This window comes from Pelodiscus sinensis, chromosome 31 (genome assembly GCF_049634645.1).
Source record: "Pelodiscus sinensis isolate JC-2024 chromosome 31, ASM4963464v1, whole genome shotgun sequence".
NCBI lineage: Eukaryota > Metazoa > Chordata > Testudines > Trionychidae > Pelodiscus > Pelodiscus sinensis.
This window is the reverse complement of record NC_134741.1, coordinates 4,940,660-4,953,697: the sequence shown is the minus strand read 5'-3', so window position 1 is coordinate 4,953,697 and position 13,038 is coordinate 4,940,660. Positions and strand designations below refer to the sequence as shown.

The window sequence follows — 13,038 nt, the reverse complement described above, 5'->3', positions numbered from 1 at the left end:
AGCGCTCGGTCTGAGCTAAGCCCTGGCGCTGCAGTCTGAGCGGAGTCACGGAGCTGCTGCGCATGCGCGGTCTGACGGGCCGCCCCGTTCTACTCCGCCGCGGTCGGGTTTTCGGCGGGTCCCGCCCATCGCTCCGCGCGCGGGCAGGGAAAGGGACCAGACGGCGCCGCGGTTACTGCGCATGCGCCGCGGTCCCTGAGCCGGGAGCCGTTGTGAGAGGCCGTTGGGGCCGTTACTCGCTGCGGGGTGGGGGAGGGGCTGGGTATTGGGGCGCGCCCGTTGGGGGCGGGTCCGGCTGGGCGATGGCCTCTCCCGCCGCTACGGTCGCCCCCCCCCCCGCCCCCGGGCTGTTGGCGCTTCCTGTTGCTCTGAGGGGGCTGCAGAGTGTGCGGGGGGGGGGGATTTGAACACAGGGTGGGGAGGGGCCCTGCCATGAGGGGCACAGCGATGGGGGGGCGGGGGAGGCCCAATAGAGACCCTGCTGGGGGGGGGGGCAAAGCTTTTGGGGCTTTTTTGATTTTTAAATTTGATGGTTTTTTTTGTGATGCCTTACGCCTTCCCCCCCCCCCCCCCCCCCCCGGACCTGCTCCTCCATTGCTGAGCTCAGGAGAGTGACACGACCCTCAGCCCAGAGGCAGCCATGGCTGCAGAGGAAGCGCCGCGTCCCGTCTGCCTGGAGGATTTCACAGCCCCTGTCACTCTGGAGTGTGGGCACAATTCCTGCCAGGTCCCCTTCAGCCCTCAAGGCAGAGACACTGAGCAGCAGGGACCCCTCCAGCCCAACCGGCAGCTGGCAAACATGGTGGAACTAGCCAAGCCGCTGAGTTTCCAGTCATCAAAGAGAGCAAGATGGGACGGGGTGTGTGGGGAGCACCAGAAGGCTCTGAAGCTGTTCTGTGAAGCGGATCAAACTCCCATCTGTGTGGTGTGTGACAGATCCCAGGCTCACATGGTGGTGCCCTTACAGGAAGCTGCCCAGGAGTACAAGGTACAGAGTGACTGTCCAGTGTGATGGGAAATAAGATTGGGTTTTAATTACAGGCTAATTTCACTGACTGTTACCGGCCACAGATGTGAACCAACCAGTGTAAAGCAGTGGTCTCCAGCCTTTTAAAGTATCACTTTTTGAATTTAAGTGCAATCCAGGATCTACCTCAAACCCAAATACCCTTGCCCCACCTCCTTTGTGACCCTTTTCTGGGGCCCCATCTCTGCTCACTGCATCCCTTCTCCCTCCTCCATCCTTTCTCCCTTTCATCAAGCAGGGGGCAGAGGGTTGGAGTGCAGGAGGGGGTTCACACTCTGTAAGGGAGTTTGAGCTCAGGGGGCTCAGGGTTAGAGAAGAGGCTTGGGGTGCAGGAGAGGTACATGACTAGAACAGGGATTCAGGATACAGGCTCCAGCTGCACACTGCTTGCTACAGGTGGCTCCTCTGTGGTGGTGCAGTGGGGCTAAGGAAGGCTCGCCCCTGCACCACTCTCAAAAGCAGCCTACAGACTCCCTCTGTTTGTGGAGATAGAATGCAGAGTGGGAGAAGGAAACAGCTTCAAGGCAAAGGGCAGGAGATGTGCAGCAGCAAGGAGAGGGGGCAGCTGAAGTGCTGCACTTGATAGCCTCTTAGCCAAATCAGTCAAGATCACCTGTCAGAGGCTCCAAGATCTACCTGTAGATCCCAATCTTCTGGTTGGTGACCACTTCTGTAAAGCCTTCATGATTAAAGAGATGCAGTAAAAAGAAAATGTTCTGGCTTTGTGGCAACTTATGTCAAGTCTTTACAGATACCTGATGTGGGAAATGTTTCTCTGAGGCTCTAAATCCTGAAACCCAGCCCTCACTGGTGGCAAGAGGGGTGTTTGCACAAGGGAAGGTGTGAATAATCAGAGAGGTTTAGATTACAGGTGCTACAGGCCACTCTGTCAGTGATCTGCCTTGGGACTGGAGAAGTGGAGGTTACAAGTTGTTACTGATTGGATGAACAGGAATAATAAGCTGTCATTTGCCTTATAGATCCACAGTGACCCTGCACAATACCCAGCACGGGGAAGTCCCTGCTCTGAGCAGGTCACAGTCCAGTTAGACAAACTGTGGAAAGGGAAGGTGGGGCAGCAAGTTGCTCATAGTCGCCAAACAGATCAGGGATAGAGTTTGGTCCTGAACCCTGGTCCAATTGATAGACTGCACTGCTCCCTGTCCCTCAGCATCACTGAACAGTGATGAAGTGTGGCTCTTAGGAGAAAAAGATGCCTCGATAAAGCCCTAGGCTCAGCAGGGAGAAGAGGTTTCCCACTGGGATGCTGAACTTCAGGGCTGCTCCATGAGGGGTTAAACTCTGATGCAGCAGCTGGCACTAGATGAGGTTGCTGGGCTGGATGCTGTGTGGGGCCCCGAGCGCCTTCACTCCACCCATAGCAGGGTTTCAGGAAGCACAGGTCTATGCCAGGCAGAACTGGGATTCAACTGGATTGTAGCAAGAGTTCAAACTGGTTAACTGATGAGCTAATGTTTATCTGTACCAGTTACTGGTTAAACTCCTCACTGCCCCTGAAGTGCCCACTTGCCTCTGGCAGCTGATGTCAGCCTGCAGCTGCTGGGTGTTCCCATTGGCCAGCAGTTCTTGTGGCCACCCCGGCAGACCTCGCAAGAGATCCCTGGCCCCAGGAGAGCCCCTTTCCGCTACCAACCCTGCCTGTCAGCCGGTTAAAAATACTGTCACTGATAAAATTGTAATCGGTTATGTGATTAGTATTATTAACCACCTGCATCATTCTTTATGAAGGTGCCACCACCGATCTGTCCCCCATGCTCGTAGGTGTCCTGCTCCTCCTGTGTATTTTTCTATGGACAAAGCCATGTCCAGGGCTGACTCCCTACTGGACAGAGGCAGACCTCCACAAAACTGGGACTCTCCTAAAGGCAGACAAATAGGCTCCCAACATCTAATGTGGTTTGCCCTCGTGCTTATATCTGTTTCTTCAGGAAAAACTGGAGACTCATTTGAAGACTCTGAAGGAGGAGAGAGAAAAGCTGCTGAGAAGGAAAACAACAGCAGAAGGGAAAAGCCAGGAGCATCTGGTAAGTGCTTGTGGCTATGGACCAGCAGGGACTGGCAGTGGGAGGGCTGTGTTAGGAGGCAGACTCCTGTGTGGCCTTGGTGAGGTTGGGCTTGTTTGCGTTTCTCCTGGATTATGAATCGCTGGCTGTAAAAAGGCCTTGAGCATCCGTGTCAGTGCATGAGTGCAGCTGGAGAAATTAGATGAGGCGGTCGTGAGGTTCCAGATTGACACTGTCAGGAACCTCTCTGTGCAGATTTCCCGTATCAGCGAGGGGATCGGTGAGCTGGAGGGGAAGTGTCAGAAGCCAGCAAGTGAATTCTTGCAGGTGAGACTGAGGGACAAACATCCCAGCTCCTCACACAGCGAAGAGGGGCTCCTGAATCACAAGTGCTGGGTCCCAGTTGTCAGATCTCAGTGTAACACCTTGTGCATTGCTGCCATGTGAATGACTCTTGTGCTTTGTAGAGTTACAGGCACAGATCTATTAGAGATGGCAAAGCCCCATTCACTCAGGGGATCCATGTTCCTGGGGCCAGGGCAGGGCCTCTCTTCCCAGGTTTGCAAAATCCCTTCTCAGAGGTCCCCTGTGTGTGTCCAATGGGGCTGAGATTCTTTTCTGTGTCTTTTTTTCTAGGATGGCAGAAGCGCCCTGAGTAGGTACGTGGCTCTCACTCCCCTCACACTGCACAGAGCAGGGAAAAGGCTTGGAGCGGATGTTAGCACCACATCTCCCCAGAGCTCTACAGCCAGATGTTAGACATGAATATCTCTGACGCATTTAATTCTGAGGGTCTCATCCTCGCACTTTAGACTCTGGAATTCCCCATTCAGGATCAAGTGTTTCTTAGAACTGTCACCTCCCTGGGGATTGGTTGCCGCAGGACTGTGGGGTGGAACATGGGCCTGTCACTGCTGGGCACTGAGCATATTCAGCCCAGGACAGCAGGGATCAAGAGTCTGTCCCACTCGAGGGCTGTTTGGAGACCTGTGTGGAAGGAGCTGGGTTGAGGGGAGCTGGTGTCTCAGTCTAATCCCTACTGGACAGATTCCTTCAGCCCTTCCCATGGGAACCTCCTGTCCCTCAGCATCTAGAGGCCAAGGAGTGAGTTGGCCATGGAGACTCTATTCCCCTTTACTCCCCCAGCCAGTCTCGACAGGACAGAAGTGAAAAACAGAAATGGGATCTTTGAGGGGAAGGTTGCATGGCCGTGGGATGTGTTGTCCCTGTTCTCATGCTGGGAGAATTGGAGGAATTCTAACTCCAGGCCTGTTAGAGCTGAGACTTACTAGCCAGAACTTATCAGCTGTAAATGACATACAGTCACATTGAATTGTTTCTGTCCAGGTGTGAGACGAGGCAATTTCAGCTGCAGGAAGAGATTTCCCCTGAACTGGAAGAACAAGTCAGAGGTTTCTCCCAGAAAACGATTGCTGTGTCGGAGACTCTGAGGGAGTTCAAAGGTACCTGGAAGGGATGGATGAGGGGAAAGCAGTTCAAATATCTGAGACTATTGAATCTGGCCTCTGAAGCCAAACTTCCCCTGCCTCAATTCCCACGTGGAGAACGATGGCCCCGTCAGTCTGCTCTCCTTAGAGACACTGAGCGAACAGACCCACCTGCTTGCAGATAGAACCAGGGGTTTGCAAACACTGAACCTCCCATTCAGAGATCAAAATGGCTAAAGTTACTGTGATGGCCACGTGTTCCGCCACCACAGCTCCAGGTTATGATAAGAGGCAGTAAGTGAATGGGAAACCAAGTGGAAGGGGCTGAGGAGGGAAGAGTAAATCTCATTTTCAGCTTGTCTCTCCTGGGACAGGTGTGAGGCTGCAGGGATGTTGGCTCCATTGCTGGAAGGTGCCCGAGTGAGAGAGGAAATGAAAGTTTCAGACTCTTTCATACTAAATACCTGAGTGTGTCTCTGATAGAATTGAAATGCAGAGTTCAGAGTGGGACATTGTTATGAATAGGAGAGCCTGGAATCTCACCTCTCGTATCCCTTCCCCCACTAGACACTCTGCCCTGTGCACTGGAGAGAGCAAGAGGAAAATCCCTTGGAGCTTTCAGACAAGGTGAGTTTGCTGGTGGAAATTCTTTAAGTGATGTGAGAATTCCTGTGAAAACATCTTCATGGGATTGTCATTGGAGTTACCAACCAAACCCAGTGACCACGGTGCACACAGCCCTAAATCACCCAGTGATCAGTGAGGAGCCCCAGGGGTGCTGCATGGGGTCCTGTGGACATTTGGAGAAACACTGGTCTATAGGTTTGTGATGCTAAAGGGGTGAAGTTAAAGCACAAAACGGACGGCACCTTCAGGCTCAGATTTCACTGCTCAGTCAGTTTCAATATAAGGTTGGTTTCAAACAATAAATAGGCTGAAAGGCTCCTTCACCCAAACTCCCTCCTAGACCCCTCTATCTGTCCTGTATCCCAAACCGTTACCCCAAGCATCCTCCTCCTCCCAGTGCCCATCCCGGATCCTCCATTTCCTGCATTTATGTCACGGAAGAGTGCAGCTCTCAGCCACTTTCCATTTGGCCACCCCATGAAAATGAATTACCCGCCTTGTCGAGTGGATACGGCTCAGTGAGAGCCAATAATTGAAAGGTGAAGCCAGACTATTTTAGACAAGAAAAGAGGCACAAATGTTTGATAGGGAAGCGGTTTAGCTGCTGAAACAAATGAACAAAGAGCTGGTGGATTCTCCCATCTCTTGATGTCTTCAAATCACTGGGGGCTTTCTAGAAAATACACTGTGGGAAAACAGAGCTTTGTGCCTGGGTAACTGGACTAAGTGTAATGGCTTGTGCCACTGAGGGGGTCAGACTGCATAACTGAGGATATCTTCTGAATCTTAAGATCTCATCCTGCAAACACTCAGCACAAGTGTTTAATAATAAGCACACGTATTTAATAATAACACCACCATTCAGATGCTTACCTTCACTGATTCTCTATTTTGGAAAGGGATTATAACGTCTCTGAGATGAGAGCAATGTTTATGCTGCAAATCTGTGAATGAAGACTAAGGCTTTCAAATACAACAGCCTACATTTGGCTTATGTCCATGTTCAGGCAGATGAATATGTGGCTTGTTATCAGAAACACTGGGTGCTGAGAACTAGATCCCATTGTTGCAGATGCAGTAATCTTTTAACTCAAGCCAGGTGCAGAGAGAAATGAATATGGATTTGGGATCTAAATCCCGTGCGCTGTTAATGGAATATCTAGACTAAGATTCTACCACTGTGGACAAAAGTTTAACACGTGTGTCACGTCACTAGGGACAGAGTGTGGGGAGAATGGGGGTGTGGAAAGGATTAAAGCCCCTTCTGAAATGTCTCCAATTCGCCTTCTCCCCCTGCCAGGCTGCAGAACACCCATGTCTGTCTCTAGCTCAGCCCCTGGCCTTCAGAGCCAGGGACAGGAAATGGCTGTGGCGGAGCTGGTTAGCTTCCAAGAGGTGGCTGTGTATTTCTCTGAGGAGGAATAGGCTTTGCTGGACCCAGGCCAGAGATCCCTCTACAGGGATGTGATGCAGGAGAATTATGAGGCTGTGAACTGGCTGAGTAAGGATTCCTGTCCCCTCGGGTATCGGAAGCTGGGTGGGCTCTGGAGTAGCTGGGTTGGGTTTGGTTCAATATCATTCATTGTCTTTGCCCCCAATATCATGAGTATCTGCCCCAATAATCCTGGCTCTTCTGTGAAAGACTGTCCCCTCCATACTGCCTCCCAGGGAAAGCAGGTTGAGGGACGTAAGAGTGGAGCTGCTCTTCCCACAGCTAAGGTCTCAGTGCGCTTCCCCCCCTATCTTGCCCATCTTGTGCCTTGACTGGAGGTGTGAGTAGAAAGGCTCAGGCAGGAACAGCAGGTACTAGAGGTCTGGGTCTGGCTCTTGGTTTGTCTGATCTTTGTGCCTGCAGGTTCCCCTTGTGGCAGTGGGCTGAGCCAGTATAAGGTGGGTGCAGTTCCCTAAGTCCTTTCTGCCTGTAGCTAATCTCTGTGACAGGGGCTGGATGCTGGGGCTGAGGGAGGGTGGATGAGGCAGTTCACGCTCTGTGAGTATTTTGTCCGAAGTAGCTCTGTAGTAGAGAAACGTGAGCAGAGCTCTTCTTGCATTTCAGGCACAGGCTGGGTTTCCTTTCAAGAGTTCAGCTTTATTCTCTCTGGGGCTCACTTGCCGCTGTGTGCAGTGGAGATAAATCACATCATCTGTGTTGTGTTTTTAGAGTGAAATATTTTCGAGTAGGGACTTTTTCTTCCTGTGTGTATGTCTGGCTTCATGCTCAGGAAACCTGTGTTCAGTTCTCTGGCCGTCAGTCTTCCTGTGTGACCTTAATCAAGTCCCTCAAACTCTCTCTCTGTGTCTAGGCTGGCAAAAACTTGCCAGCTGTCTACACTGGCCGTTTGAATTTGTGCAAGAACACTGACTATCTAATGTATGATGCTTTTGCGCAAGAGGGCCAGTGTAGATAGGTAAAAACTGTTTTGCGCAAAAAAGCCCCGATGGCGAAAATGGCCACCAGAGCTGTCTTGTGCCAAACCGCGTCTATATTGACACATGCTTTTGCGCAAAAGCATCCGTGTCAATCTAGACGCTCTTTTCCAGAAATGCTTTTAACGGAAAAACTTTTCTGTTGGAAAGTATTTGCGGAAAATCATTCCAATCTAGACGCAGCCTCTGTGTGCAGTCACCTCTCTCTTTAATAGCTATTAAAGAGAGAGCTGTTTCTCAGAGCTGGGAAAGATACCTACATTAAAGAGTGATAATGCTTAGCTTCATATGTGCACCCCAATAGCACAGTTAGGTCCTGATTTACACCAGAGTTCCCCAGTGCTGCTGTGATTGATAATTTTTCTTCCCACAGTGACTGCAGTGCCATTAGAATTTCTGCTAATGCCACAGAGCGTTGTTATGGCTGTTCAGTGTGGCTCTTTCTGGAGCTCTGATGCCAGCAGCACTGTCAGAGCCTGCGGCTTATCCATGCAGCACAGCTCAGGGTTGCTGCTAAGAAAGATTCAGGCTCCATTTGGAGGCTAAGGCACTCGGCCAAGTTTATTGTGAAAAGGAGCAGGATGCTAGTGTCCCAGCTCCTTAGGCACAGGTATAGTGAGACTTGTCCCAACCCAATAACGGTACCAATAAGTCAGCAGTGAGAATGCTGCCCCTCAGCCAGCATCAACATGCCCCTCTTGTGACTTCTCATACATTGACACAAACAAGATGCATGTTCCATGTGTTCTACCCCCTTAGCCTCCTGCCTGTTTATTTTGAACAAAACATCCGTATCCATTATCCCCTCATCCCGCTCTTGTGCACAAGGGTCAGTGTCTTTCTGAGCCATCTCTTAGGACTGTTTTTCCAGTTACTGTGGAGATGTGTGTTGATTGGCCTCTTCCTGCTCAGGAATGCGCTTTCCTGGTTAGTTGGTCCCCAGTGCTCCACCATTCTGCCAAAGCCCAGCCTGTTCTAGTTCAAAAAGAATGGACATACACAGCTGCAATAAACCTTTTGCGAAGTGTGCTGGGTGCCACGTCAATGGGAATGTTCTGATGTGATGACTATGATTATCTTATTTAACAGCAGTAGCACAGTGATCTCCATGGTCATGTCCCAGGTGGATCTTCTGAACAGAAAATGAAGTTCCAAGAAGGGGTGGGGCCAAAGCTGAGGGAAACACACTCACAAGGTGTAAAGGTGATAGATTCAGTGCAACCCTGGAGGGGCACCAAATCAAAGGCCAGGCTGGCCACAAGAGCCAGACTGGGAAACCACACAAAGGCTGCTGCTGGCAGAGTAGAATGGAGGTTGCAGAGGGGGAGCTGAGCAACAGTCACAAGCACCAGGGAAGCAGCACGGCCCAGCTCCGCCCTGGCTTGCCCCAACAGAAGCCCAGCGCCACCCTGGGCAGCCATGGGAATGGCAACTGTTGTGGGCAGCTGGCAGGGCCCACCCATACACAGGCCGTTGGGATCAGGAGTGTGACACATAGGCAGGGCGTGAAGCAACCAGCCAAGGATTCACTTAGATGCTCAGGCAACTTCCTCTGCCTCCTCCTGGCCCAAGTAGAACATCTGAGCCAAAGATCAGGGCAAGCCCAGCCCACCAGCCAGGGGTTTTGTGGACAGAGCTTGGGGAGCTAGACATCTGCGGGGTCCTTCATCTCCAAGTTCTAGTGACCTGCCATGTGGCAGCTGCTGTCTGAGCCCTACCTGGGGACCTTGGTGTCACACCTTCATGCCCTCACTAGAGCTCCCCTTCTGAGCAGTGTGTTCCTGTCCAACTGTGGGATTCCGGGCGGATAGACCGGGCTGTGAGGGGGTCTGAGTTGTACCCTAGAGAGTGCAGCAGAGCGCTTAGCTGCCCTGGGGAATGAGCTGGGCCATTCCCAAGATGGGTGAGTGATGCATCTTTACTGCAGGTGAGTGTGTCCTGGGATCTTGTACCAGCCAGAGCCCAGTCTCTGCAAGGTGGGGAACGGAGCCTCTCTGGGTCGGTGACTCGGATCCTGGCTCTGAAAGCAGGAATGGCAAAGACCTTAATGAACAAGATCAGCACTTGGTTTTTTGTTCTTCAAACAGCATTTCCAGTCTCCGAAACTGATGTGATCTCCTGGGTGGAGCAAGAGGAGCTGCGGATCCCAGATCCTCCGAGCTGTGAGGAAGGGGAGATCATCAGCAACACCCAGACAGGTGAGCAATCAGTTAAACTGACTCAGAAACCAATTTCTGTCTCCTTATAGCAGATGTAACTTGTGTGTTTTCATGAAGTCTGACTGACTGTTCAGCTTGTCTTCAACTCCAGTAAGAGTGTGGTGAGCGAGGAAAGGCTGGGTTCTCTTCTCTGTGGACGGGTTGTGAAGGAGGACAACGAACTCAGCTCATGATAATTTGACCATTATTTGAGCGTGTGTCCCCTTTTCTATTCCTCTTTTAGAGTTTCCTTGCAGTTCATCGTGGAGAATAACTCCTGTCTGGATCATTCCTCTATTCCAACAGGTGACGGGACACTGACTGAGAACCATGAAAAGAGTCTTCAGCAGGAAGAACTGGAGCAAGTGTCTCCATGTGGACTATTATTGAGACGATCTGAAGGACATGTTTTCCAGATACGTGAGCAAGGAGAGAGCTGTGAGAGTCAGCATAGCCCAGAAAAGCAGCAGGGAAATCATCTAGGAGAGGGACAGGGTACCTCCAGGAGCACAGGGGAGAAAAGAAATACAGAAACCGTCCAACAGGAAATCCCCCATCAACAGTCACCCTGCACGTGTAGTGACTGTGAAACTCTTACTGAACATCAAAGGGTCCATACGGGAGAGAAGCCCTTCAAGTGCTCTGACTCTGGGAAAAGCTTCAGTGAGCACTCACACTTTACAAACCATCAGAAAATACATACAAGAGACACACCCCATAACTGCTCTGACTGTGGGAAAAACTTCAGTACAAACTCACACTTGGTTATCCATAGGATGGCTCACACAGGAGAGAAGCCTTTCAATTGCTCTGCGTGTGGGAAAAACTTCAGTCAGAAGTCAAACCTTGTTACCCATAGGAAGAGCCACACAGGAGAGAAACCCTTCACTTGCTCTGACTGCGGGAAAAACTTCATTAGTAGCTCAAGCCTTGTTGCCCATAGGAGGAGCCACACAGGGGAGAAACCTTTCAATTGCTCTGACTGCGAGAAAAGCTTCAGTCAGATTTCAAACCTTGTTAGACATAGCAGGACCCACACAGGGGAAAAACCCTTCTACTGCTCTGACTGTGGGAAAAGCTTCAGTAGTAATGGAGAACTTATTAACCATTGGAGGATCCACACGGGAGAGAAACCTTTCAATTGCTCTGACTGCGGGAAAAGCTTCAGTCAGAAGTCAAACCTTGTTACCCATAGGAAGAGCCACACAGGAGAGAAACCTTTCCATTGCTCTGACTGTGGACAAAGCTTCAGTTTCAGCTCAGACCTTGTTAGACATAGGATTACCCACACAGGAGAGAAACCCTTCAGCTGCTCTGAGTGTGGGAAAAGCTTCAGAAGAAGCTCACACCTTCTTAACCATAGGAGGACCCACACAGGAGAGAAACCCTTCACTTGCTCTGACTGCGGGAAAAACTTCAGTAGTAGCTCAATTCTTGTTGCCCATAGGAGGACCCACACAGGAGAGAGACCTTTCAATTGCTCTGACTGCGGGAAAAGCTTCAAAAGAAACGCAGACCTTGTTATCCATAGCAGGATCCACACAGGAGAGAAACCTTGCAGTTGCTCTGACTGCGGGAAAAGCTTCAGTCGCAGCTCAAGCCTTTTATACCATAAGAGAACCCACACAGGAAAGAAACTTTTCAATTGCTCTGACTGTGGGAAAAGCTTCAGTCAGTGCTCCTGCATTACTAGCTATCAGAATACATACAAGAGTGTCGCCTTATAAAAGCTCTGATTGCAGAAAAGGCTTCAAACACAGGTCAGACTTTGTTAAAGATTAGACAGTCCACAGAGGGGAGAAAACCATTCAGTTATTCTGACTGTGGGGAAAGCTTCAGTCAGAGCTCAAATCTTCTTAGCCTTTGGAGGAGCCACAGAGAGGAGAAACATATAACCTGAGTTCCCTTTAAGCTGCCTGGCCAAGTGGCTGTGGTCTCAGAAGACCTGTCTGGGAGGGCCTCCTGGGGTACTGACCTGGCCACTGCCACTCACCTTTCTACTCTCTGGGGCTTCTCACCACCTGGTCCTGCTGGTTCAGCTCCTTAGTCTCCCCTGAGCTGAGATTCCTGCCCCCACCCCCGCCTCTGAGCAGTGCTACAGATGCTGAACCTCTTCAGGTCTGAGGAGAGAGCAGTTTAGGGCCCAGCTTCCTAGGATAGCACTCCCCAAATGGGATCAAACCCCAAAGAATGGGGTAAGCCCCATTTAGTAATGAAAGGGGAAAGTGCACACCGATTGCTCCCATAGGTAGTAATTGTTTACACTGGGCTTGATAGTAAGTAAAAGTGGTTTTATTAAGTACAAGCTCTGTGAGTTAAGTAGTGATAAGTGAGAACAGGCAGAGCAAAGCAGGTTACAGACTCAAAGGTAACAAACAATGTTTTGTTAGTGCTCCACTGAAACTTCAGTACAAACTTTTACAAACTCCCCCTAAAACCTCTTTCCCAGCTACCCCTCCAAACCAGGGCTCTCCCCCACCCTGGGGTCTTTGGCTCCTTCCTTCAGATGCAGCCTGGTCAAAAGACCAAGTCTTCCAGGTGGATGTTATTTCCAAATAATGGCTTGCGGTGTAGACATGCACTGTAATTCCGAAATAAGGCTGCTGTGTAGATGCACCCCAAGGGTCACTGACCAGTGGCCTGGGCTCCCCATACTCAGGAATCCCAGTGTGGTTTCTGTGGTCCTAAGTCCGGCGTCTGAGGGCTGCAGGAGAAAGACCTGGTGTGGACAGGGAAATCCCAATGAACCTCCCAGCAGAGTGTGACTGGTCCCATCTCAGAGCCCTGGTTCCGTCTCTGGGTATAGTTCCTGCTGGGCTTTTCTGGACTACTCCAGATCATTTGTTCATGTGAACTTGTGTTTTTTTTTAGTACAATGACATATAGAACTTTTTAACTAACACAGACATGTAATGAGGCAAGAAATAAAGCAGGTTTAGCCACTGCAGAAGAAAAGTAAGTTTATTTATTTCCTAGATTCTGAGGCTTAAAAGATTTCCTTATGTTTCACTCTTATAAATGTGAACGTGTTGAATAATCTACCCTGTGTTGTGGGTTTTGTCTCTCTGTGAAGGCCATCGGGTCATGCACTTTGATCTCTGGTTAGTTAGATGTGCAGACAGCACAACACAAACGAGAACTTACCAGAATAAAAGCGGCGAGGAGTCCTGTGGCACCTTATAGGCTAACTGAAGTGTTGGAGCATAAGGTGCCACAGGACTCCTCGCCGCTTTTGCAGATTCAGACTAACACGGCTACCCCTCTGATAATTTACCAGAATGTTCATT

The 13,038-nt window shown here is 50.5% G+C and overlaps 1 protein-coding gene across 2 annotated transcripts; it reads left to right on the top strand.

Moving 5' to 3' along the window:
• The first annotated feature begins 575 nt into the window (after positions 1–575).
• LOC142821603 (uncharacterized) lies at positions 576–12,790 on the top strand. Of its 2 annotated transcripts, XM_075913098.1 has the most exons (8): positions 576–988; positions 2,977–3,072; positions 3,307–3,378; positions 3,688–3,710; positions 4,399–4,514; positions 5,067–5,126; positions 9,641–9,751; positions 10,058–12,790. In XM_075913098.1, exons 1-8 carry the CDS (start codon positions 641–643, stop codon positions 11,476–11,478), a joined length of 2,247 nt encoding a protein of 748 aa, XP_075769213.1. In that variant the 5' UTR covers positions 576–640; the 3' UTR covers positions 11,479–12,790. The 2 variants fall into 2 exon arrangements, with proteins under 2 accessions (XP_075769213.1, XP_075769214.1); XM_075913099.1 differs by lacking the exon at positions 3,307–3,378 and having other exon boundaries at positions 577–988.
• Positions 12,791–13,038: the final 248 nt, after the last annotated feature.